General features: G+C 51.5%; 1 protein-coding gene across 4 annotated transcripts; it reads left to right on the forward strand.

Annotated features, from left to right (window-relative positions):
* Window positions 1–829: 829 nt before the first annotated feature.
* WIPF2 (WAS/WASL interacting protein family member 2) lies at window positions 830–24,385 on the forward strand. 4 transcript variants are annotated; one of them, XM_043503499.1, is made up of 9 exons: window positions 857–987; window positions 6,736–6,741; window positions 15,031–15,160; window positions 16,328–16,460; window positions 16,980–17,093; window positions 17,825–18,487; window positions 19,727–19,936; window positions 21,406–21,507; window positions 22,398–24,385. In XM_043503499.1, the coding sequence occupies exons 3-9, from the start codon at window positions 15,098–15,100 to the stop codon at window positions 22,436–22,438; spliced, it is 1,326 nt and encodes a 441-aa protein (XP_043359434.1). In that variant the 5' UTR covers window positions 857–987; window positions 6,736–6,741; window positions 15,031–15,097; the 3' UTR covers window positions 22,439–24,385. The 4 variants fall into 4 exon arrangements, with proteins under 4 accessions (XP_038241118.1, XP_043359434.1, XP_043359433.1 ...); XM_043503498.1 differs by lacking the exon at window positions 6,736–6,741 and adding an exon at window positions 12,452–12,537 and having other exon boundaries at window positions 864–987; window positions 15,034–15,160; XM_038385190.2 differs by lacking the exon at window positions 6,736–6,741 and having other exon boundaries at window positions 830–987; window positions 15,034–15,160.
* The last annotated feature ends 1,153 nt before the right edge of the window (window positions 24,386–25,538 follow it).

A 25,538-nucleotide genomic window follows, 5' to 3' on the forward strand; every position in this document is an offset into this window, starting at 1 on the left:
AAAGAGGGGTGAAGCAATTTGGGGGATCCAATTAGTAGAAAGGATTGGACCTCTGGCACCAAATTCCTGAGTGTGGGTTATTGGGGTGTGTGTGTGCGCTGTCCAGAGAGGGACATGGCCGTCACCCCAGGAGAGAAGCTGGCAGACGGCCCCATGCGGTGCTCCCAGCTGACACCCTGCCCCCTGTAGGGTTGCCGGGGGTCTTGTGGCATGGCTGGGGGGGCATGGCATCATGGCATTTTGGTGCAGCATGATGATGTCATACAGTGGTGTGATGTCACTGAAACAATAAGTAGAGGCCTACTGAGGTGTGACATCATTTTGGCACAGTGTGATGATGTCACGTCATGCTGTGATATGCCAGCACCCCAGGCTGAGGGCAGGTGGCAGCCTCAGCTCCCCAGGCCTGCGGACAGGTGGGTCCCAGGGTGCTCCAGGGTCTGGCAAAGGGCCTCAGCAACCCACCCCCACTCACTGGTCCTAGGGCCCTCTGTGACCTTCCCTGCATGGTGGCCCAGGCCACACATCCTCAGAGACCTTCCCAATAGGGGCACAGAGTAGCACTTCCGTGAGACCTTCCTAACATGGCCACAACGACGGTTTCTCTCGACCTTCCCAACATGGCAGCGGGTTGCTGTGTGAGCGGGTGACCTCACCAACATGGCCGCGCACTGGCAGTACATATGACCTTTCCAACATGGCAGTCGACTCGCTCCGTGAGCTTTGCGTATCCTTCCCGCCATGTCCTCCCACGCCGAGGTTCCTTGAATGACCTTCCCAACATGGCGTCTTCAACCAGTCCAGAGCGTTGAGCGTCCCGCCGCGCTAAAACCGGACGAGATGGGGGGGGCGTGTCCTCTGCCCATGCGCAGAGGGCTCCCCGGCCGCCATTTTGTCTGGTCGCCGCGGCTGGGGGCCGGGGAGGTTCGCTCGTTTCCGGGTTGGCGGCGGCAGGAGGCCCCGGTGCGGAGCGAGCGGCGGCTCCGGGTGAGCAGGGGCCCCGCGCCGCTGGGGGCTGCGACGTGCCAGAGCCCACAGGCGCGGGGGGGGGGGCCGGGTCCCGGGGGGCGGGGTCTGCGGGGGGCCGGGGCCGGGCCGGCGGGGGGCTGCGACGTGCCAGGGCCCACAGGCGCTGGGGGGGCTGCGGGGGCTGCGGGGGTCCGGGGCCGGGCCGGCGGGGGGCTGCGACGTGCCAGGGCCCACAGGCGCTGGGGGGGGGCCGGGTCCCGGGGGGCGGGGTCTGCGGGGGTCCGGGGCCGGGCCGGCGGGGGGCTGCGACGTGCCAGGGCCCACAGGCGCTGGGGGGGCTGCGGGGTCTGCGGGGGTCCGGGGCTGGGCCGGCGGGGGGCTGCGACGTGCCAGAGCCCACAGGCGCTGGGGGGGGCGGGTCCCGGGGGGCGGGGCCTGCGGGGGGCTGGCCCCTGGGCCGGCGGGGGGGGCCTGGGGGGGGGTGCAGATCTGGACGGGGAGCCCTGGCAGCAAAGGGGGTGGCTCCGATTCCCTGCAGCCCAGTGGGGTGCCGCCCCCCGCCCCGCACTCTCTGGTTCAGCCCTTCCTGGCTGTTTCTTGCTCTTGTGACTTGCCCCAGGCTCGGTGGGGGGGGGGTGCTCTTGCCAGCTGTTCCAAGGCTCTCTATTGCTCCGAGCTAAGAGCTACTCCACTGCTGGTGCCCTGGCCCATCCGTGCGCGACCCACCGAGTCAGAGTCCGGGGCATGGAGCCACCTGCCTAACGGCCCCCCGTCTGAGGTGCCTCGCCGAACCCCTAGCCTCCCTGCATGAGGAAGGTGGGATTTCCCTTTCCAGGGAGGGGCTCGCCCTCTTGGCCGGTTGTGTCGGTGCTTCTCTCTCACGCCCTTGCAGCACCGGTGGCGCGTGGCATCCCTGCCCCTGTGGGACGCTGCTTCCAGCGGACGCTGTTCGTCAAGCTCCTGTCGCGCTACTTGGGAAGGAGGCTGCGGCCTTATCGGCATCGCCAAAGCACCTACCTCTGCCTGACAAGCTGCTTGTGCTGCCAAATCTTAAATTGCGTGTTCTTCTCTGAGAAGAGACATAGAGTTCTTCCAAATTCCCCGTCATCCCCCACTCCTGAATGTGCGCACCTGCCAGTGGTTCCCCGGAGCCCTCTCCAACGTGTGGCCGCTCTCCCATGAACGACGTGGACCGTCAGCCAAGGCAACGTCAGTCTTGGGGCAGAGGATTGCCCATTCTTAGACTTTCACAAGCATCTTGACCCAGGCGTTTATCCCTGCTCAGTCTGATACCTGCCCAGCCTTTAGCCTTCTCAAAGCTAGGTTTATGTGCAGATGAGGAAGAGCAGACAAACAGATTGCCAGCAACATACTTGAGAACTTGGCTTGCGTGTGATGGGTTTGTCTCTGTTGCTGGATTTTAAGGAATCGGCTGCATGAGAACACCTCAGTATCATCCATAGCCTGGGAGAAATCTGACAAGCCAATTGCAGCCAGGGAGCTCTCCTCCTGGGCCATGTACAGAATTGCCCAACTGGTCATGATGGGGTTTCTTCCTTTCCTCTTAAGAGTCAGCTCTTGACTGCAGTTAGAGGCAGGGTAACAGCTGGGGAGGACCAATAGTCTGATCTGGTAAATTGTGCATTGCTATGGTTCTAACTGATCATGTGATAACCTGTCTCCTGCAAGGAAATGCTCAGCATTAATCCTTAATGTATTCTCCCCCAGCTTCCTGCTCTGCGAGCTCAGGGGCTCTGTGCTTCCATTGTAAATCTTTGGGGTTCCCAGTGCAAAGTCCTTGTTTTAACCAAACAAACGAGAAGGCAGCTGATTATTGTTTTATCTTTCATGGCTTGAAAGAAACTGGTGTCAGGCCAATGTGCCATGGTATAAGCACTGTCCTTTCCAACACCCTTGCTCTGCAGAATTAATACGGCTTATTCCTGCCCTTTATTATTCTCCTGCTTTTCCAGGCTCGGGTTTCGCCTGCATAGAGACTGTGACTCTTAGTCTGTTTATAGGCATTTGTCTGTGTGGTATCTTGGTGCCCCCAGATAATCTTCAGGGCTCCAGAACTGGCTGCGTGATGGGGGCTGTGTATGGGAAGAATATCTCTGCACAGCTGGAATGTGTGCCAGGTGTCTTGGCATTGAATTTTCTCTTGTCACTGCATTCTGTTGGCTTGCTCATCTACTGTCACCTGATTGATGGGCGCTCTCTCTCTCACTCGGCTATTCAGCCCCATCACAAGACTGTACAGGGAATGTCGTGTACTGGAAGAGCCAGGGAAACTGCATGTCAGGTTTTGAGGGGCTTTGGCCAAATCTTATGTGGGAACAGGGTCTGGAATGGCAGGTCAGGTGTGAGAGGCAGCAGCAGAGCTGGGGGTGGGTAGGCCCGGGACTGAATTAGGGAGGGATTCTCAGCCATCAGCAAGCAGTGTATTACAGGCAGTGTGGCCTGATGGCTAAAGCACTAGGCTGGGATTCAGGAGACCTGGGTTCTACTGCTGATTCTTCTTCTGGGTGACTGGGAAAGTCACTGCCCCTCTTTGTGCCTGTTTCCTCATCTAGCAAATGAGGTAATAATACTCATCTGCTTTGTAAAGCGCTTGTGATCTGCTGATGGCAAGTGCTGGATAAGAGCTAGGTTATTACTGGTGCTCTGGGGCCCGTAGTGAGTATTTTCCAAACCGCAGCTTGAGCTAGCTTCCAAGCTGATGCATCTGGAGTGAATATCTCACACATCCATTTGCTGTTAATAAGCTATGAATAATCCATCTCCGATTCAGTAGCTTTGAGGACCAAATTCATTTAGAGAGAGACAATGGCCCCCTTTGCAGCTGTTCAGGAGCCTTGGCAAGCAGTTATTTTAATGCCGCCTGATGGGATGTTATGGAAGCAGATGTGAATTGCATGTAGTGATCAGCGGATAAATGAATGCACCGCCCCTGGCACCTTGAGAGCACTTCACAGGCATTACCAACAGTTCCTTGCAGCCAGTTGGTATAGGCATGGAGGTCATTCTTTGCTGAAATGCAGGCGTTGTACATGGAGGGAGGCAAAGAGGCACCTTCAGGCCAAGGACGAAGTGCGGCTTAAGCGAGCAAGGATGGGGATGTTACAGCTTCTTCCATGGGGTTGTGCAGGTGTCCTAGAATTGGGCTGTGCCAAGGACAGAAGCATCACAAGGGGGAGTCATTTAAAGGAACCACTGCAGAGAGCATATTTCATGTGCTGCATGCAGGTGGGAATGTTTGGAAAGATGCCGTGAACCCCAATGGCTTTGTCTGAGGCCCCTCGTTTAGCCGTCAGCAGCCTTGGATTCTGCTCTGCCTGCTGCTGATCTCTTTGGTGTGGCCTGTGGTGGCCCTGGTAGAGAATGCCAGGGGCGCTTGGTGAAGCTGACTCCCCTTCACTGAAGGAGCCAATGCAGTTTCAGGCAAGGCCTGAATTTGTCCGGCGTCATGCATCAGAGCTGTTTTGAATGTGCTCTCTGAGGCAGACCCACCTGCTGAGAACGTCTCCTGTGGTGCTGGGCTGTTGCCTGCATTAGTGCTTTAGTGCCAGGGCTTATTGCGGCTGTCACACTCCTGGGTAGTTTGGCACACCCGCTAGGCCTCTCGGCTCGCTCATGGAGAGTTTATCGGAAACTTCGTCAGTTGGGCTCTTGCTGCAAACTGTCGAACGATGTTGCAAGATTCTGCCCAGTTACTGCTGTGTGTGGAGTAGCTGGGATACGCCAGATGTGCTCAGCTCTCTGGCTGTATTGCTTCGCTGCTTAGGGCTCCGAAGGGGCCCAGCTCCTGCTGCGTGACAATGAGCTGTGCATTGGGCCAGGAACTGCCCAGACCGGTTGCTTCCTGAACAAATACAAAGTGTCACATCCAGCAACTTCACATACGCTCGACATGTGAGCTGCACCACACAGCCGGGGGGAGAGCAGGCTGTGCATCGGATCTGCACACAAATCGCCCCCTCTCTCCAGACATTATTTCTTTGCAGCTGGGCCATTGCTCTTCAGAGCCAGACAGGCTGGCTTGATTTATTATCTTCCCCTTTCACTGGGTCTGTTTGACTGGTGTTCATAACTTGGTGCTAAATCAAAGCCCTACTTTATGTTGTCGGCCATCAAATAATGGCAATGTGTGAATTTCTGAAGCCACTCAGAAGAGCACTGTCTCTGCCGCTCTGGCCCCAGGGCATTAGTGCCAGCAATGAGAGTCGCTGCTCGAGAGTTCAACTCCGTTATTGGATTTTCTGTTCTGACTGGATTGGCTCTTCATGCATTATCTTTGAAGTGAGGCGTGACAGTCACCTGCATGCCAATGGATAGGTGAGGGCTCTCGCTGCCGGGCTCTCTTCTCTTTTGAGCGATTCTGTCAGGGCATTTGGTCTTCAAGTCTGACCTACTTACTTCTCGCTCTTTCAGAGGGCAACACAGAGTCGTTCTTCAAAATAAAAGTAGGCTTTTCACTGTGAAACAGACGTTGCCTGGGGGAAAATGGTCCCTAGTTAGACATCCCACAAAAGCAAACTGTCTTCTTTCCTCTCCTGGCTTCCCAGTAGCACTTACTGAATCAATTCAGAGACTAACAAATTTATTAGAGCATAAGCTTTCGTGAGCTACAGCTCACTTCATCGGATGCATCCGATGAAGTGAGCTGTAGCTCACGAAAGCTTATGCTCTAATAAATTTGTTACTCTAAGGTGCCACAAGTACTCCTTTTCTTTTTGCGAATACAGACTAACACGGCTGCTACTCTGAAACCTGAATCAATTCACTCTCTGTGCTTCTGGGGCACAATAACAGCACTTAGTACTGGAGAGTTTACAAAGGTGAGTCCATTTCCTGGCTCCCATTTTGCAGAAGGGGAAACTGAGGCTCTTAGTGGCTGTGACTTGCCATGGGTCATACACTCAGTGGTGGAACTGGGATTGTGATTTGGAGACACTCTGGATGCATGGTCAGGATGAGTGAGAGGCTGCCATTGCCCCTGACAAGCAGTCTTATCTTCTCACTTCCCATTAGCCCTACTCCTGGTTCTCCAGAGCCCGTCCTTGGACACCAGAGCAGCAGCTCCCTTGGAAGTGCTGGTAGCTCTGGGAGGCTATTACTTGTCTCCGTGCATGAGGCAGAACAGGACAGAATCTTTCTTGCTGGGACCCAGGGTGACTTTCCGGTCCCACTAGAAGTGCTACAATGGCACAAATCTAGCACAACAGCTTCACCACCGTAGCGCTGTAGCGTAGATACGACAGTACTGGGAGGGGCTTTTCCGTCACTGTAATAAATCCAGATGTTGTAGCTAGGTTGAGGGAAGAATTCATCCATCTAGTGGTGTCTACACGCGAGTGTAGGTCGGCTTAATGACACCACACGGGGGGTGACATTTTTCACAGCCCTGAGTGATGTAGTTAAGCCAACCTAACTCTGTAGTGTAGACCACCCCGGGGATGACTCTGCCAAGCTTGACATTTTCTTTTTTAAAAATAAACCTGTTTAAAATTTGAATTTAGTACGGACTATTTATTATAATATTCTATAGATAGTATACATTGATTATAATCTCTCAAAACATTTCCCTACAAAATAAACATGGTGTTGTCTGTAATTCCAGTTACCACCCTAGCGCGGCTTGATACAAATCAGGAACAAAAAGTGAATTAGCTCGTAAGTAAGCAATGTATCATTCACCACTTTGTAACATTTTACAAATTCTCAGGTAAGCTAGATAATTACTTAAATAAACGTGGATAGCTACAGCGGCTCCTCCTAGGCGGCCAAGCAATGGACCAGATCTCGTTTAAAGGCTCTATTTAGTTGTAAATCAACATGTTTAACTGGTTAGATCAATCAATTAGAATGTGCTTTTGTTTAGTTATTTTCTAAAGTCCCAGTGGAAAACGCAAGTTAAATCAGCCAGTGAACTGGAGGCTTTGCACTGAGTGATTAAATCAGTCCACCGGGCTGGGTACTGAGCTCTAGTCTGCAGGTGTGTCAGTTTCACCCCCCTGTGTTGATACAAGACCTTCCTTACACTTACCCAACCCTTGCAAAACACACACACACAGCCCTGCAACTGGAGCTGTTGTGATGAAGGCCCTAACACCTGCTCCTTCAGCTCCTGTTGACTTCAGTGGGAGCCTTTCCTGAGTAAGGACTGCAAGATTGTCTTAATCTAATGGTCCCGGGTTATGCGCAATGGCCTATGGCTAAGACATGGCATTAATAAAATGATTCGGACTATCCACCATGCCTGGCAGGCAGATGCTTCCATTTGACGTCTTTCCCAGAGTGCATAGGTAGTGGTGGGGATAGCAGAATGCCTTGCAGGCTGGATTGCAGAGAGATCGATGTTGTAGTCTTGCCACCGGCAGTAGAATTGCATATTTATGCCATAAAGCACCCATATGGCTCTTCCAGCATAAAATTGGGCCCATGTATAATGCTTTTGTCTTCAGAACTGTGTACAAACATTGAGCGATTGTATAAATGGCCCAATATCACTCGCAAGCACTGCGCAGATGGGCATTGGTCTTGTAAACTTGCTCCTAATTGCTCGTGAACTGCAGAACTGGTTAGAAGCAGCAGCGTTTTTAGCCACTTAGGTTTAAAAAAACATACAGCAAACTGTTTCCTGACTGCATCTCTTCTCTCTGTGAGGTCATTCTGGCTTTGGCTCAGCTCGGGGTAACCAGACTCTCCTGGTGGAATTCCATTAAACGGTTCCCATATTGTTACAGCAGGGATTGGCCATCTGTGGTAGCTACACAAAATGACTTGCACTGCATGCCTGTTTCTTGCCCTGCATAGTTTGGATTATAAATTGGTCCATCTCTGCTTGGCCCGTGCCTAGGAAAACCCTGCGAATACTTGGCTATGTCCCTGGGCCCAGGAGCCTGCTTTCACTAGATCTCATGGAAGGACGAGAGACCGATCTCTCCCCACACTGAAAGAGAAGAATGCAAGGGACTGTTGTGGCCAGTGCTGCCTCCCAAGGCAGTGCTCAGAGATCCCAGCCTGTGAAAGAATCCCTCCTAGAAAGGGGAGGGGGCAGAGAGGCAGGCAAACCAGTACGTCCAGTCCCTTGTTGCCTACAGGGGAAAAAACAAAGGATATCAAAAGAAACAAGTTAAAGGCCAAGGACTTCCCTGGAACAAGAAGGGCTGGGAAGGTATTTTTGAGGAGTGCTCCACCCACAGCTGGTCCGTTAATAAGTAAGGATGGGTGGGAATGACTCTAACTGCGAAGAACATAGAACTCCTGGGAATAAAGAAGAGCAGTCTGGACAGCCCTGAGCCCGAATGTCTGCACTGTAACTTCATAGCCCTGCAGCCCGAGTCAGCTGAGGAGCAGCAGCCCTGGTGTTTTATTACAGTGTGGACATACGCAGAGAGGGAGTCAGGAGAAGACACTGGCTGGGACTGGCCATCATGGGGCCAAGGAAGTGGCCACGGGCTAGGGTGCAAGAGGCGAAGTTCCCTGCAGCACCGGGTCCAGGCATGGGGGGGTGCCCTAGAGATGAAGATGCGCTCTTACAGACGCTTAACACCTTTTGAAAATGCTGTCAGCCTAGCCAGTAACGTCTCCTCCGTTTCTGCATTGCTCAGTGCTGAGTCTAATTTCATTAGACATTCTCCTTGCCTAGTAGATTCTGTTATTGCACCTAAATTCTGCTCCAAGACCGTTCTCCTGTCCTAGATGAGATGAACTAAACAATAGCCCTTTTTTCTTTTCAATTGTGAGAGTTTAATTTACTTGGAACATACAAGCAGCTATTTGAACTCTTAGTGGATGGGGATGTTGGATTACTGGCCGTTGCTAAAGAAATGTCATTTTTATTTGAACTATAAGCTACTAACATCAATCAAACAAAAGCACTGGGGTCCTTTTTCCTCTTGCAGCATATTGTTTGGTTGGAGGCGTGGGTGATGCAGTTGAATGCATCCCCCTTTCCCCTCCACAAATGCCTTTATGGGGACACATTCTAAAGCCTCAGAAAGCTCTCGATTCTGCCTCTTTCCTGTTGTCAGTGAAATGATCAGTAGAGGATTTTTTAAAAATAAAATGTTGATAAGAAAAGTCTTCTTTTTAGTTTCCGTCACATGCATCCCCATCCCTCTCTGCACCCCATGGGTTGTTCAGTGGCGGGAGTGGGAGGGAAACCCCTAAGCTTTTATGGGAGGGTGTTTCCTCCTTGCCAGATCACTGTTTCCTTTGCTTCAGTTTGATGCGATGACAGGATTCCTTGATCCTGCTGACACTTTTCCTTTGCCAAATGAACGTTAAGATTTCTGGAAAGCTGTTAATGCACGGCCCAACTTGGCAGCCCTCCAATGGAGCAAAGCTCCCACTGAGGTGCAAAGTGGGGTCTTGCTCCATTGAGGACCCTGGAATTTGGCTGTGAGGCATCAGAAATTTTTGTTCAAGGTTTGTTAAAAATGCACTGCAGTGCCCGTGGGTTGCTAATAATTCATGATGAGTGTCTGAGTCCTGCAAACTGAAGCAGGTATGTCTGTCTGCACTCAGAGATGGGCCATGTGTCTGAGAAGCTCTGAATTGAGATGGCAGCTTGCTCTCTTAAAACATTTATGATACATTTTTAAAAGCCTGACTGACCCTCAATTCTGAGATATTTTGCAGAGTAAATTAGTTATGTAGCAACCTCTGTGCTCTTCAGAAACAGACTCAAGAATGTCGCACTTCAGGGTTGAGTCTGGGATACTGAGTCCAGGATCTGGAATACTTTTGGGAGGTGGAAGAAGGAAATTATGGAAGTGCTCTAATCTTGTGAATAGTCTAAAAGCTACTGTAGCTACATCCGGCAATCAGTCCGCAATCATAAGGATTGGAAATTCCACTCCAATCTGCAGTTCAAAGCCACTGCCCTCTGTGAGGATGAAATGTTTTCTTCATCTTGGTTTGCAAATGCAAACTAGCTGTAGAAGCATTGTAACTATGAAATATGAATCTGGCACGGTACCCAAATCCCTTTGAAAGGTGAGGAAATGTGCTCCTGACCTGTGAAAGGCACTGCTGCATCTCCAGTGAAAAGTCCTGACTGGATCAATACTGAATTCTGTAGAAAACAAGTTATTTCCCTTTACAGCACATCTAGATTTCACAAATGTCTAGAAAGTTTAGGCTACTTCCAGCATGGGTTTGATCTGTGTGGATTTTTGAAGGCTAAGCACAGTTGGACACTACAATCCAATGAGCTTCTGAGCATGAAGTTTGGCTTAATTATTCTTTAAAAGGGTGGGGGAAAGGACTTGTTCTTACACTCTATAGAAGTGCTTGCAAATAGACCACTTCTGATCTGGGTTTATTGGGCGGATGAACTAGTGTATAAGTTTTCCAGTGGGTGGGAGTTCTGAATGGCTACTCTAAAGGATCTCTGTCAAAGGAGGCCTGGTTGCCTTGCCATCCAAAAAACACTTGCCTTCTTCTGAGCTCTTCAACTGAAGAAACTGTGAAGATGCTTCCTTTTATTGTTATGTATAAAAGACCCACTAAATGGCAAATGTCTTTTTCTCTGGTTTACCCAAAGAGCTGGCTGTGTTCTGTGCTTTAGTCTATTTGGTGCCTTTTGCATGCTGCCTGCTCTGGATCTTTCAGATTGCTTCCACCACAAACCAGAGGCTAAACCGCCGGAAAGTATAAAACCCTTGAACATTAAGATCCGTTTCCAGGTAAAAATCCTGGTTAATAAAGGACAAAGCAAATGAAATGCTGGGCATCGGCTATCTTAACTGCATTGTGTCAAAGGGGCGCGTTTCCCATAAGGCACAGACTCAACGGAAAGGGCCTGTAAGCGTTGCTGTGAGATACTTTCTCAGCTGGGTTGGCTGTCTTCATGAACCTAACAAAAGATCTGGTGTGTTTTTTTTGTTTTGTTTTTAAGATTCTGAGATTTAGATTACTTTGGCCTTCCTTTGGAGTTTTCTTCTGGTTTCTCTCGGTATAAAGTAACGTGCTCCAATAGGGGCTGTTTTTTTAGCTCAGTTGAATTCAATGGCTCTTAATTTTAAACCTGATCTTTGCTGAGATGTTTGTAGGGTTGTAGCCGTGTTTAGTTGCGGGATATACGAGAGACCTTTCCCAGACCTGAGGAAGAGTGCCATGTAGCTCGAAAGCTTATCTCTTCCACCAACAGAAGCTGGTCCAATAAAAGATATTACCTCACCCACCTTGCCAAGTAGTTCATCCATAATGTGCATTGGGCCACACATTAAAATGAAGTGACCTGTTCATTAGAAATCTAGCTCCCTTTTCTCTCTGATCTGCTTTAGCTTAGATCTTTCTGCTTTTTTTCTTCTAGGACAGAACCTTTATTTGAATGCCTGTTTCAGTAGAAAGAAAAGGAGTACTTGTGGCACCTTAGAGACTAACAAATTTATTTGAGCATAAGCTTTCGTGAGCTACAACTCACTTCATCAGATGCAGACTGGGACTTCTGCTCTGGCACATGCAATGTAAAGCATTCAGAGATTAAAGTGCATCCATAAGTATTATGTGTGAATCTTTCCCCAGCCAACCCCACAGTCACTCAGGTTAATTCTGCAGGATTTTCCCCTCCGTTCCACTGAACGATTGCACATCAAACTGATGAAGGTTGAGTAATGATCTCAGAGGTACAGTGAGGTCCCAGGGGTCTGAAGTAGGATGTGGAAGCAGGAGTGCCCTGATTCTATCCTGGACTTTGCCAGTGACTTGCTTTGCAACCTTAAACAAATCTTGTACTCCATGTCTGTGAAATGGTGGTAGCAGCTCTTTGTCTAGGGTGCCTATCACAGTCGTGTCCGTGTACTACTTCCGTAACATCTAAGCACAGCTGATACTCGCACGGTTGGGGAGGATTAGTGTATGTAATGTTCAGGATCTATGGGAAGTGCTGTTGTGTAAGTACAGAGCTAGATAGCAACACCTTCCTTTGCATGGACTGCGGTGGGGATTCCATCAGGCCTGATCATGCTCATAGCAAGCTGCTGAACTTTGATTTCCTCTCAGTGGAGATCTGTTACCTTGCTTATAACTCCTCTAATCATCTGAATGTTCCTACGGGCCACGCGTCGAGAGGATGGGGAGCAGTTCTTCATGGCTTTGATATTTTTAAAGAGGAAGTTGGGTGCTAGGCATGGCTTTCAAATACCTCAGACTGAATCATAAATCTTTACCCGGTGCGCATTTCCCAGCTGTTAGGGTAAGCTAATTACCCCAAGCTATTTTCATCTTCTTCGCCAAGCTATGAAATCACAGTATTGGCCTTGTGACATCACAGTCGCTTCTGTGGCAACAGGCCATGCAAATGTCAACACGAAAGCATGAGTTCATCGCAGGAAGGAGTGGGAGCACACGTGATGCTACTCAGGGAGTGAGTTCCTATTCAGACACACCGATGGCAGTGAAGACAGCGCAGACAAACCCCAGCGAAGTATGTGACATTATTTCTCTTATCAAAAAATTTGTTCTCTTTCAGATCTGTTCTTGTGTGCGAGTTCCTATCTGAGTGGATTTGATGTCTTACTCCAATTCACTTACCTTCTCGATTGTTGTGAGGACAAGATGGGTGAGGTAGTATCTTATTGGACCAACTTCTGTTGGTGAAAGAGACAAGCTTTTGAGCTTATGCAAAGCTCTTCTTCAGGTCTGAGGTTAGAGTCTGGAAAGTGCTGAGAAGAGTAATAGCTGTAGATGAGGTCTAGATTTTATTTAAAAGCAGGATCTCATCCCGAACAGAATTCCACAGCAATGTCAAAATGAAGAGCTGCTGTCTGAAGGGGGCTCTTGGGTAGCTGGATTGCAGCGCTCGCTTGGTGTGCCGTGTTCAAACAAGGAGCCTCGTTATTTAAAGAGATGTTTCTATCTGAATTTTTTTTTATAGTAATGTTTCAAATGTCACTTAATATCACTGTAAAAAGACTCTGAGACAAATATTTTTCTTTGGTTTATTTATGTATTTAACAGCAGTTTGTGTAGGGCCAGTTTCACTCTTTCCCACTGTCTGCATGGCTCTTTCACACAGCAGCAAGAGGGGGACATTTTTAGAGAAGTGGTTGTAAAACCACAAATATTGGCAATAGGGCAGGGAAAGTTCTTTACATTATTTTGAACTTTGGTTTTTAAATTGACTCTCTCACAGTCTGCTGGTGTCCCTTTAAAGAAGGCAATACATGTAAATGATGAGACTAGAACCTCCCTAATTTGCTCTAATCGTTTTGGGTGGAAGGGGTACTGTGGGAATGACGGGATTCTGTGAATTAGCATGAAAGGAATGAACACAGCTTAAAAAAGAGCTGCTTTGATAACATCACAAAATGTACATGATTTATTTAGACAATATGGTTTACCTCACTAGTAAATTGTTCTATAGTTTATCTTGTAGGAATAATGAAGTCTTATTACAAGCCCTCATTGCAGCATCTGTTGCTCACTTCCCACCTCTCAAAGGTTGGCCACGGTTTATTTTCTGCATTATAAAGTGTGTGGACTGGCACCATCTTGCTGTGTCATGTAACTGCCTGTTAAACTCCTTGGTTCGCTTATGATGGGATCTGGGCAAGGGATCTGACATCCACATGCTTTAAAATGTAAATGCAAAATATTCAATTATCAGGTGTTAACACAACATGTGTTTTTAATATTGGATGGTTTCTGCCTAGGAGTCCTCTGGTATCTTTCTCCATTGGTTCTGCTGTGTAAAGTTTTCATCCTCTCTCGATTTTTGCCTGGAGCACATGTAACTCCTGCTTTGACAAGTGACTCCTGGTGTTCTTCACATTCCAATCCCATTAGCCGCTGCTGTTTGAGAGTTTTAATTTTGTAATTTCATGTTGTCCGACTAATGGCTCTGACAGGTATCAGTGTCTTGCAGTCACCTGGTGATTCACCATCTTGTGCCTTTATCTACTTCCTCCATGGCAATGTTTCATTTGTGACTGGATGGCTTGTACAGGCTGTTCGATACCGAGGTTATTCAAAGGCCTAACAGCAGCTGGTGGTGGTTGTGCTAGGTAAGCTAGAACTCAGATACATTATTAGGAGATTTCTATATGAACAGTTCAGTCAGTGAAATACGCTCCCATTGGGCACTTTGGAGTCACTGTTAGAAATAACCTAGACACTGGGCCAGATTTTCAGGTACTCAGCTGGCCCTTTGCATTGACACCTGTGTGGGATCTGAACTTTTTTGAAAATCTGGCCGTTAATGCCTCCTTCTCAGGGATGGTTCAGGAAGAAGAGATTCTCCCCTGCTGTGACCCAGAGGTGCAGACTCCAGGTCTCTTCCATCTCAAATGGTTCTTGATGATGATTTACACAATAAAAGATGTAGATGCATGTATGGCTTGTGGCTCCCGCCTGGGAATTCTGCAGCGTTAGCTCTTGATTTCCACTGATGAGCTGTAAATGTCATGGATCTGTTAAATCCTGGCAGTGTAAGCAGCCTCCTGCTCTGGCGGAAGTGGTGTGGATTGATGGAGTGTAGGATCAAGGTAGCTGGTTTGTTCCTTTCTCAAGTGAGATGATTGGGTTAAAAATAAATTGAATTCTCAATGCTTTGCAGCTCTCGCCAGCCATGCTTCCTGGGCAAGTGCTGAGCCTTCCTTGCTGGGGACCTAAAAGCGGGCCCAGATACAGGGTCTGGGGGATACCCTGGGTTCTTGCAGATAGTAGCTGCCCCCGGGCTGCTCTTCCAGGTGTGATTGAACTAGTTGCCTCTCAAGGAATCTCGCACCTTAAGCTGGCCAGGAGGTGGTGCTCAAAGCTCACAGGTATTGCTCTCCTGAAGCCAAGCCCTTGGAGAAGTCTCTGTGCGGCACTGGGGCTGTTGGCGGACGTCTGTGTGGTGCTGTATCCTAAAGCTCTGTGCTCAGCGTCCACCTGTGGTTCGCTCCCAGGATCTGCGTCGTTGGGGACTCTCAGAAAGGCGGGGCTGCTGAAGTGGGGTGATCCAGACAGTGTGGCCCACTCATGCCAGTTGCAGTTCCTTGCCCTGGCACTTGCATGGTTGTGTTGCTGAAACGGCCTGCGGGTCCCTGACTGGTTCTGTCTGAATTACAGGTATATGAGGGACCAAACGCTCCGCGGACACTAAGCAGACTGAGCCAGCCAGGAGTGGGAAAGGATGCCAATACCTCCTCCCCCTCCACCGCCTCCTGGCCCCCCTCCACCGCCAACCTTTAATCAGGTACGGCCCCGCTCGCCCCCTCTCTCTGGGGCTAGTGGCTACTCTGCCCTGCCACTTCCCTTCTCCTAGGGTGGCTCATGTACATGGGGTGCTTTCTTCACAGCTGCATTTTCTCTGGCTGGACATGCCAGTCTACCCTGGTGCATTGCTGGAGCTGTTGGCGGCAGCTTGAATGGGACTCCAGAGCCTGTGTAACTGTGGATAAGTCATCTGACTCCTGCCCTCAGTTTCCCTGGCTGTGTGGTGGGGATCAGTGATTGCCCATGTGACACGGACGATGCTAAGTGCTGGAGACGTGTTGATTAATTAGGTGATGCCGTGGGATTGTGCCCTGTTTGCACGATTCTGATCTGGCACTGTGTGGTTACTGCCTGCTGCAGTGTCCCCTCAGGGCTCAGCTGGGCAGCATGACCAGCCCTACGGATGTATCGCTAGCAGAAGTTCTGGTGTGAGACAGGGCCCCACTCAGCAGCGAGAGCTAGGCGCGTTTTGGGTAGCGGGGGAAGTGGAGCTAGTCAGAAGCAGGGGATGAGACGAGGGAACGGGGGAAGTGAAGTCGCCGGTGGGCTAATGGTTGCCATCACCTGTCAGTTGGGAGTGGCGCTGCCTCGACCAAAGCCAATTCGAGGCGCGCCGGGGAGGGCTGAGATCCTGTGATGTGGGGCTGCCCCCTTCCCTCCCAAATGGCCCCAGAGGGAGAGCGAAGAATCTCAGGTGTGGTTCTTATGCCCCTTTGACCCAGCAGAGATGGGGACACTTTTATGTCTGGGGTAAGGGGGCGAGGACTGTAGCAACACTCCTCTTGGGCAAGGAGGAACCTGCCCGGTACTACTTTAGAACTCTGCGTGTGCCTTGGTTTGGGACTGGCGCGATGCTCCATCTGGAAGGGAGGGATTGAAGCAGAGCCGCCTCATGGCGGGAAGGGACAGTGCGGTGGTGCAGTCAGGGTTGGAATGGGGGGAAGGTGGTTGAAAGGGAGGGATTGAAGCAGAGCTGCATTGTTTCGGGAAGGGACAGTGCAGTGCCACGGGCTGCAGTCAGGGTTGGAATCGGGGGAAGGGGGTTGGTTTGTAATGAGACTTCCAGCCAGCCCGTCTTTACCAGCAGGGCTGGGAATGTGCCTGGCACTGACTTGCTTTCTCTCTGTAATGTCCCTCTTGTCTCCAGGCAAACACCGAGCTCCCGAAGCTGAGCCGAGATGAGCAGCGAGGTAGAGGAGCCCTGCTCCAAGATATCTGCAAAGGGCCCAGATTGAAAAAGGTGACGCAAGTCAATGACCGAAGCGCTCCAGTCCTGGAGAGTGAGTACCCTGGGCATTTGCGTCCAAACCACCGTGCGGTGCCACTTAGCCCCAAAGCCTCCTCTAGCTGCAATTCCAGCCCCTCCCATAGGTGTTCCTCCGAATTGCTGCTGTTGCTGGGAAGGGCATTTGTTGTGAAACTGTGGCAGCCTCATGGCTGCTCCATACTGACCGAGTTGGTTTCTCCCCGCATCTTCCCTTAGAAACTTTTGAGGCCCCATACTCCTAGGGCTACAGACCTCGTTCTGTGAACACGCACACGCTCCTGAGCCAAGGCCTGGGGGAATGTTGGTGCTCCAGCTGCAGACATGAGAGGCACGGTTCAGTTAGTGGTCTCGGAGCGACAGCGAGTGGGGGTGAACAGAGCTGCTAATGCCCCGCATACATGCCTGGTGCTGTGTAATCTGAGGCATGCTGCACCTGGAGCTGGGATGCCTCAAATCAAAGCTGTGAGAAGGAAAGGGGACCCCTGGGAGGGAGGCTGTGTTAGGGGCTGAGTTTGGACCCCTCTTGTTTCAGAGCCCAAGGGAGGAGGCGGTGGCAGCTCCAGCTCAGCAGTGCTCCAGCCCAAAGGGGGCCTCTTCCAAGGGGGCGTCCCTAAGCTCAGACCTGTAGGAGCGAAGGACAACTCCGGTAAGCAACGGCAGCGAGCGATTTACTGGGTACCTATCACCAGCGACGAGCAGGGGGGTCCGAAATGCTGCTGGGGTGCAGGGCGCATCACAGCACGTTGCAATGCACCAGTCCCTCCGTGGCCCCCCATCCTCACTAGGCTCTGGCGCCTGATTTGGTCTCAGAAGGGCTGGGGGTTCTCGCTGCATGAAACCAGGGTTACCAGGCTGGCCCAGACAGGAGAATGGTCTGAACACAGGCCTACGAGCCAGGCAATAATCCCAGTTTTTACAGCCATCCCGTTTGGGACTTCGGGTAAACCAGTGCATCCCTCTATGCCTCGGTTTCCCCCATCTGTCCCATTAAGGATAGTTTATTTCCCCGGGGTGGGATGAGGCTTGTCTTGTCTCGTGCTTTGGGAATGGCCCTAGGTGCACCAGGTGTTAACAGAAGAATGTTACTTTGCCTTTCTTCTGTGCATAACCTTGGCCTTCAGAACCTGTGAGAGTTAATTAGTGCTGCCTGGGAGGGGAGCTGTCAGCTCCCTCTGGAGATCCCTGTGTTTGCCATTCCCCCATTCTGGTGAGCCGAGTGCTCTGTCTCCGCCGAATTGTGTGCCAGGCGCATGAGCTGGCTCCAGTGTGTCCCTTCAGACCAATCTGGGCCCATCGATCTCCCTCAAGTCAAGCCCTAGGCCGGGCTGGGACTCTTTCCCTCCCTTGGCAAGTAACCCAGCTTTCTATCCATCACAGACATCTCCTCTGGCAAGCAGTCACTTCAGGTTCCTGGCTCCAGATCAGCGGCCCCAAGGCCCCCGGTGCTTGTGACCAACAGCCGACCTCATGATGACTCCGACAACAGCCGGGCTTCCCCTCCCGAGCTTCCCCGGATGCAGAGACCCTCCTTGCCTGACCTTTCCCGGCCCAACAGTGCCAGCAGTACTGGCATGAAACACAGCTCGTCTGCCCCTCCGCCCCCACCTCCAGGCCGCCGAGCCAACGCACCCCCTGCACCTCCTCCGATGCATGGCAGCAAAGCGCCTTCCTACAACCGGGAGAAGCCGTTACCACCAACTCCAGGACAGCGGCTCACTGCAGGCCGGGATGGCCCCCCAGCACCGCCCCCCATCAAGCCCCCTCCATCCCCAGTGAATGTCCGAACGGGGCCAAGTTCTCAGAACCAGTCTCTAGCTCCCCCTCCGCCCCCCTATCGGCAGCCCCCTGGCGTTCACAATGGTCCTTCCAGCCCCATCAACGAGCTGGCCCCGGAGCTGCCCCAGAGACACAACTCTTTGCATAGGAAAACCCCGGGCCCCGTGAGGGGCATGGCCCCTCCTCCACCCTCTTCGGCCTCCCCGTCGCTCCAGAGCAATCGACCCCCTCCGCCGGCCCGAGACCCTCCAAGCAGGGGAGCAGGTAAGAGCCCCTCCAGCGCGCCCTCTCAGCAGGCCCGGAGCTAGTTTGGCCGTAAGGTAGCCACGCATGTCGCTGCTGCTGGCTCCTGAGGGTTTGCAGCGGTGTAACCGCGTGGCTCCCCAGGTGTGAGGAGAGACAAGGGGGCGGGGTGGAATCCCCAGCGCCTGCTGCAGGTAAGGGGCGTTTGTTTGTCAGGCTCACCGATGTGTGTGTCTGATGCCTGAGGGGGTTCGGCCTCCTCCTGGAACTTGTCCCCTGCGTTAGAGCCCTCGTTTGCAGGAGCTTCCTGGGAGAAAGTCAGAGCTTCAGGGTCTGACGTCAGCCTTTCCGAGCACGACTTAAGGCAACATTTTCTCTTCAAGCTCTTCGCGTTTTCTCCTGGGTGCCTTCAGCTTCCCCCTCGTATGTGGCTCTGTGGCCATGCGAGCGTCCACCTGCGTGCAGCCCCTGGAGTCGGGAAAGCACAGTGCTAGTATTTTATCGTGCTCTTTGAATGCACCGTCCCGGGCTGCGCCACAAGGCTGCAGTTCTGCCTTGGTTAGTCGCCCGCTCTGGCCCTTTCTGGCCCTGCTAGAGTCCCTCAGTTGAGTCACTGCTCCAGAGCTGATGCATTATTCTGTCTAATTAACCTAATTAGGAACATGAGCTGAAAATGTCTTGTTGGGGCACTAAACAGCAGAAAGGCCCTAGTAGGTACTTTACCAAGTCCTGATCCTGGTGTGCTCTAGCCTGGCATCTCTGCCTGAACTGGAGTCTCAGCTGGCGTGAGAGGGTGGAGTGGGCCCCTGAAAATACTGGCTTTAAAAATGTCCAGAGCCTGACAGGTGAGCGGTGTGCTGGGATTTTGCAATGGTAACAAACAGTCTTGTTGAACGTGGGCTCCCCAGCCAGCCGGAGGAGGGTTAGGTCTGGCATTCTGTCCCCTGCTGGCTGCCCACTGGAGAACTGGGCAGTACTCTCCAAGCAGTGGAATAACCCTCAGTGCCCCATTGCTGGAGGATGCCTCACTGGAGAGTGCTGTGGGAGGCACAGTCCTGCCCAGGCTGCGCGGATGGACGCGATGATCCAGGAGTGTTTCCCTAGCCCTTGTTTGCTGGGAGTGGGCGACATGCTGGATCGCTCGATGGCTGTGATGTTCTGGCTGTGGCTCTGACTCTGGGGCACCTGGTGTTGGCTACTGGGCCATCGGTCTGACTGTTCTTATGTCTTTATCTGTGCTGATCAGGGTTTCTGTTGCAGCCCCCCCACCCCCACCCCCGCTGATGCGGAATGGTGGTCGTGACGCGCCCCCGCCCCCGCCCCCCTACAGAATGCATGGGTCATCAGAGCCTCCGAGTCGAGGGAAACCTCCGCCCCCACCTACCAGGACACCGGCTGGGCCGCCCCCTCCGCCTCCGCCAGTGCGAAATGGGCATAGAGATTCCATCGCCACCATGAGATCTTTCTTGGGTGAGTAGATGATGTTAGACGCCAGACAGAACCTGCCTCGGCCTGCTTGGGCAATGCAGTCCAGGTTCCAAACGGCCCTCTACAGACGCTGCGTTGGGGAGGCACATGGAAAACTGCTGTTTTTGTAGGTCCTACGTAAACAAGGTGTGAGCCACACCCTGCTGACGCTGCAGCAGTTCAGGAATCTTCATGGGTGGGCGCACGACTCTCCAGCAGCTCGAGCGTTCCTGGGTCTGTCTCCAGTACAGTGCCTCTGCTGTGGCTGGCTCTTGGGATGCTTTTTCCAAAGGGTGTTATTGCAGGGCTGATCCTGCCTTTCCCCTCTTCCGGGGTGGAACCCTGCTATTCCTGTCCTCCTTCAGTTCAGAGAGAAATTCTGTTCCCCCCATGGCATTCATTGCCTCATGTCCCTCTAGCCCCTAGCAGCCTGGCTTATGATACCATGTCGTGGTAGAATTCTAGCTCCGGAGACAAGGGCGGGTAAAATGGATGAATTTCAGGGTCTTATGAAGGCTTTAGGAGGTGGCGGGAAGCCCTGTGTTCCCTGGCCAAGGTGTCTATGCTGGCTAGAGGGGTGGGAAACCTTCAGGAATCCCCACTCCTGCAGAGCACTGGGCTTAACTATTGAATGAAAACCTGCTGGCCTTGGGCAGTGCCAGGCATGAGACATGCTGGGGTGGGCAAACTCCCTGTGCATTGCTCTGGTACCGGATTTGATTGAGACTGAAGTGATCAGGTTCTGGATTCGCCCCCTGGCTTGGAGTCATGGGCCCCACTCAGAAAATCTAACCATCATCAACTGGAACTTGAGCCTTGTGAACCATTTGGCTCCTGTCTGAATCAGATCCAGGCCCACTAGGAACAGAGGGTGGGGAGGGAGCATGTTCCAGTTAACAGGTACTGGGGCCCAACTGTTTGACGAGGCTGAGACCTGATTTCCACTTGTGCAGCACTCCCTAATGCTTGCGGAGTGGCTTTGCAGCTAGCGCAGTGAATGGAGGGCCCCCGTCAATGGGATCGTGTCTCTAACTGCGTGATTAACACCCGCTGATCGTGTTCCAGGTGGAAATTCAGCTCTGTGTCTGGAGCCATTCTCCTTTGTCAGCCAGCAGCTGGCAGCATGGCCCAAGAAAAATGGGAACTTACAAAAGGAGGGAAAAATTCTCCTCTGGTTCATTTGTACTGACTTGCTTAGCCAGTTCTGTTTGACTCCACTCCCCCTGTGACACCCAGAGCACGACCAGGACAGGTATCTCCATCCCCAGCTGTTCAGACTCACACAGCCGGATCTCCAACATGGCCAGCAGCTCCCGTGAGTGGGGAGATTCTCCGTGCTCCCCCCCAGCAGCAGAGCGCTTCTGTGTCACTGGCTCCGATCGGGAGCACCGAGAACTCGGGATGCAAGTTGACCTTTTCCGTTTCCTCTCTTAAGTTGTCTGTCTTAGTTCACCCTTTTCCCTTCTTCCCAGATGACTTTGAGTCCAAATATTCCTTTCATCCAGTTGAAGACTTTCCAGCTCCAGAGGAGTATAAACACTTCCAGAGAACTTACCCCAGCAAAACGAACCGAGGTAGGTGACGGACCTAGCCAATGCGTCTCGCTGCTAAAACATCTGTGCCTGGTCGGTGGAGGACTCCCCAGCGCCTGCTCCACTAAGCCACCTGGGTGGCACCTACCGCTTCAGAGCGGGAGGGCTAAAGCCACTGCTGTACATTGCTTTCCACCGGCTGTCTGCGCAGTGAGCAGTGGGCTTTTGCCTTTCTATCAGCCCATTGTCTTCCCTTGCTAGGCTTCTCCAAGCCTGCACGACGGGTCTCTGCCCTAGCCTGTTCACACCTGGGGTCTAACCCCAAAAGTGCCTTGATTAAGCTCTTGGCCTGTGGCAATATTGTGCCTTCTAATAGCACCCCCCCCAGAGACCTGCCTCCATCAGTGCAGAGCTTCCAGGGCTCTGGCCTTCCCAGAGCTTCTAGGGCTCTGGCCTTCTGAGCTCCCTGGGAGCCTCCTTCTGACAGGCACTGGCTGGAGATGCAGTCCTGATCTCCCCCTCTCCCCCCCCCCCCGTTCCTGCAAACCCCCAGGCCTCACGCTGGGCTCCTCCATGGCTTGTTCGGGGGTGGCGGCTCTTTGCATCCCCTGGGTGGTGGGGCCTGCACAGGCCCCAGTGGAAGCTGGAGCCCCGGGAGGCAGTGCTGGGAGCTGGGATGATAACGAGCCCGTGCACCAGTGACGGCTGGGTCTGTGGTTGCTGGACAGGGATCCAGGCTTCGGGAATTCCCCGGGTGCCTGGGGGAAGTGGCCCATGAGTGCACAGACTCTGCAGCTGTTGGCCAGGCTGGCGTCCAGGGACCAATACTTGACACGGCAGCTGGTGAGGAGACCTTTGAACTGAGTGACTTGGCCAGGAAACTCCTGCACTTCCTGCTGCAGCCTAACTAACCCGGCTTCCTTGCCTTGCAGCAACCCGGGGGGCCCCGCCGCTGCCTCCCATCCCTAGGTGAAGTCCAGCTGCACTGCCTGGTTGTTCCTTGGCGAGGAGACAGACCTCTTCTCCTTTCCTTGAACGGACTTTCCCCCCTGCCCCTAGGAACCTGCATGAGAAGCTCCCAGTGTCTTGTTTTGTTTTTCCAATGGTGCAAGGAACAAACAAACCCAGATGAATCCTCTCTCACCTCCATCTATGCATTCATACCTGGATTTACCTGGGTGAGTCCCTTCCTCCACTTTATAGCTGCAGATCCACGGGCCGCGCTGGAAAGAGGCTTCCTGCGCCACTCTGCAGATCTGTGCAAAAAGACTCGCCTGGTCCACAAAGTTAATATAACGTAGGGTGAACTCCAAGCAAGAAAGCCAGTGTGTGACGGCTTTGGGGCCAGAAACCAGCATGGTGTGGCCAGTACCGCCCAGTGCTCCATGCTAGGGCAGGGGCATGTGGCGTGGGGGGTCAGATTTGGAGAAGGGAGGGCAGGAAAGAGCCCAGGGGGAGAGGGTTGTCAGATTTGGACATAAGAATGTAGGAAAAGGGATGGGGTTTTGAAAAGCAAAATGTCTAGAAAACTATTGGCTGTGAACACTATATACTGATCAGTTCAGCTAAAGCAACAGGGTGCAGGAAGAGTTTAAACTAACATGGTTATTTACCCAGACACAGCAACTGCCATTTCCCTCCATGGATACAGCAAAGGGGACCCTACTGTCCCAAAGGAACACGGGCGCACTGGACGGAGCAAATGCTAGCTCGGGGCATGCTATCCCAGCCATTCCAGAGGGACTGACCCCTGGCTGGAATATGCAGGCTATTTGTGGGCCGTGTTCTGTCTGGGGATGCTGTCCATGGCTGCAGGGCCCTTCCTCAGAGCGCATTGTTGTAACAAGTAGGGCACTGCTAGATTTCCCCTCCTCCCCGCAGAAGAAAATTTGACAAGGCTAATAATTCCTGGTTTTTTAACCTGGTAGCAGCAGCTGCAAGCGTCTCCAGCTTGCCCCGTGGTTAGGAGACGGGTGGTAGCTAGCAGCCTGTGATGCGGGAGCTTGCTGTATTGGGAACGGTCAGCTTAATCACACCGATGGGTTCCTGCAAAATGCTGCCCCCACTCCCGATGGGTGGCTCGGCCCTTCGTGCCCTGCTGGGTATTCTGGTTTTAATGTTAAATGACCAAATCTATCATTTTAACAGGAAGACGATCATTGTTGTAATGTTAATAAGCAAAAAATATGGAAACCCTGCTAAATAGGTTTTAATCTGTGGGGGTGGAGATCAGGGTCCTCGTGTTCTGACTGTGGGTCGCCTGGCTAAAGAGAGTGTTTTCATGCTATTTCTCATGGGGGGGGGGGGATTGCCTTGTTTGGCCAAACTAGCTAATGACTGTTCAGATTCCATGGTTTCTAATAATAATCCAGTACCTAGCTGTTGTTTTGCCTTATACACTACTTCTGTCCTCCTGTTGGTACCAGATTGATGATTATTCTGTATATTTACTCTCTAACCAGGAGGGGTTACATTAATCATAGTTACTGATCTATTTTGTATGTTGTAAAAAGCTTGTAATATAGGATTAAGGTGGGCTTGTTGCAAGTATACTAAAATCCTCACCTTTAAACTGCTTTTTCTATGATGATGGAAATGTATTCTTTTTATGTTAGAACTAGGCAGCACTCATGTTGAGGACCACTGCCCGGTTACAGGAAATTTTGGGTTTGTTTTTGTTTTTCTGGAGGAAAAATATCTGCCCAGCTTAGCTGGTTGGAAGAGAAGTTAATGCACTGTGCATTTTTGTTTAAATAAATTTTAAAAAAGGAAAAAAAGTCTTTCCCTGTAATGCTTGCTTCCTGTAAGTCTTGTTTTGGAAGCAGAAGGGGTTCTTTTTAAAGGAAAAAAATAAAAACCAATAAGCTTGAAATTGCATTTAAATGAAAATAATAAAGATGCACATCTGTTCAAATCGCAACTTTTGGGCCAAAGCACTTTGCTGTTAGGTGTTTCGAATGTTGTCTTGTATATGTTTTCTGGTACTTCCATTGCTCGTCGGAGACCTGTTAGCGTTTCCTTCATCACCCGGCTGTGCTGTTTGTATGCATTGGTCATTTATCGGTCAGTGGGGAAACGCAGGCGGAACCAGCTTTGTAGCAATGCGGGGAGCATCCAAGATGGTTCTGCCAAACTGGTCTGTGGCTCATCAAAGGATGCTGCTAATGGTAGATCACAGGGAACCCTTAAAGGAGGCATAGACTTGTTCGGGTGGGGAAGAGGGGCAGAAGGAAGAACAGGAAGATACCACTGTATGACAATGTGATGCTTCCTCAACTAGCCTGATGAAACTGTGCTTAATGTTAGCTTTGCTTAACGTAACATGGGGTTTGCTTGATTTTTTTTTTTTTTCTTCCCTGACTGCTTGAAATGGGGCCCTTGAGCCTGGGCTTTTTGTAGTAATAGACACTGCACCAACGAGGCGAGCAATCAGTTTGGATGCTCCAGCTAGCAAGGCTCTGCTGTGCCCTCTTTGGGATCATAGGGGTCGGCTGGAAACAAAGTTCCGAACAGTCCAGTTTCTTGTAGTCTTGCATTGCACCTGGAGCAGCTCTGAAGGGCAGCAGAAGGGAGAGGCTCAGTGGGTCTTCAGTGAGAGTCCAGTCAATGGATGTAAACAAAATGAAAAACGTTCTCCATTCATGCTTACGGTGCCTTACCTGTGTCCAAAGCATTTCGGACTTCTCTCCTCATGCTTCGCGGACTGAAACAATTCAGTGTGCATATTCCCACCACTGCGATTTTGTTTTTCCTTTCACCTGTTTGGTCCTATTTTAAATCCCAAGTTCCTCTTGACTGCAGCGCCACTGGGAGGAAGGGTTCCAGTTTCTTGAGTCTCTCCCACTGCAGCCGCTCCTCAGCTTGGAAGAGCTCAAGTATTCGACGGCCCTTTGTATAAATGGACCAGATATGACCTGTGTGTGGAGTCGGCATGATTTTTATAATTTATTATATGATGATTTTTTTTGTTACATTTTGCTGCAAGACTGTAGCCATCTCTAAAGGTTTGACTTCTCCCTTGGAGGGATGTGTACTGTAGCTCAGATTCTGGTCTGATTTTGTATGTTTCTTCC

This window comes from Dermochelys coriacea, chromosome 27 (assembly GCF_009764565.3).
Source record: "Dermochelys coriacea isolate rDerCor1 chromosome 27, rDerCor1.pri.v4, whole genome shotgun sequence".
In the NCBI taxonomy this organism is placed as follows: domain Eukaryota; kingdom Metazoa; phylum Chordata; order Testudines; family Dermochelyidae; genus Dermochelys; species Dermochelys coriacea.

Coding starts and splice junctions, on each gene's coding strand:
- WIPF2 (XM_038385190.2), top strand. CDS start 15,098: ATGCCAATACCTCCTCCCCCTCCACCGCCTCCTGGCCCCCCTCCACCG. Junction 16,461..16,979: donor AAGCGCTCCAGTCCTGGAGA/GTGAGTACCCTG, acceptor CTCTTGTTTCAG/AGCCCAAGGGAGGAGGCGGT. Junction 17,094..17,824: donor AGGAGCGAAGGACAACTCCG/GTAAGCAACGGC, acceptor TATCCATCACAG/ACATCTCCTCTGGCAAGCAG.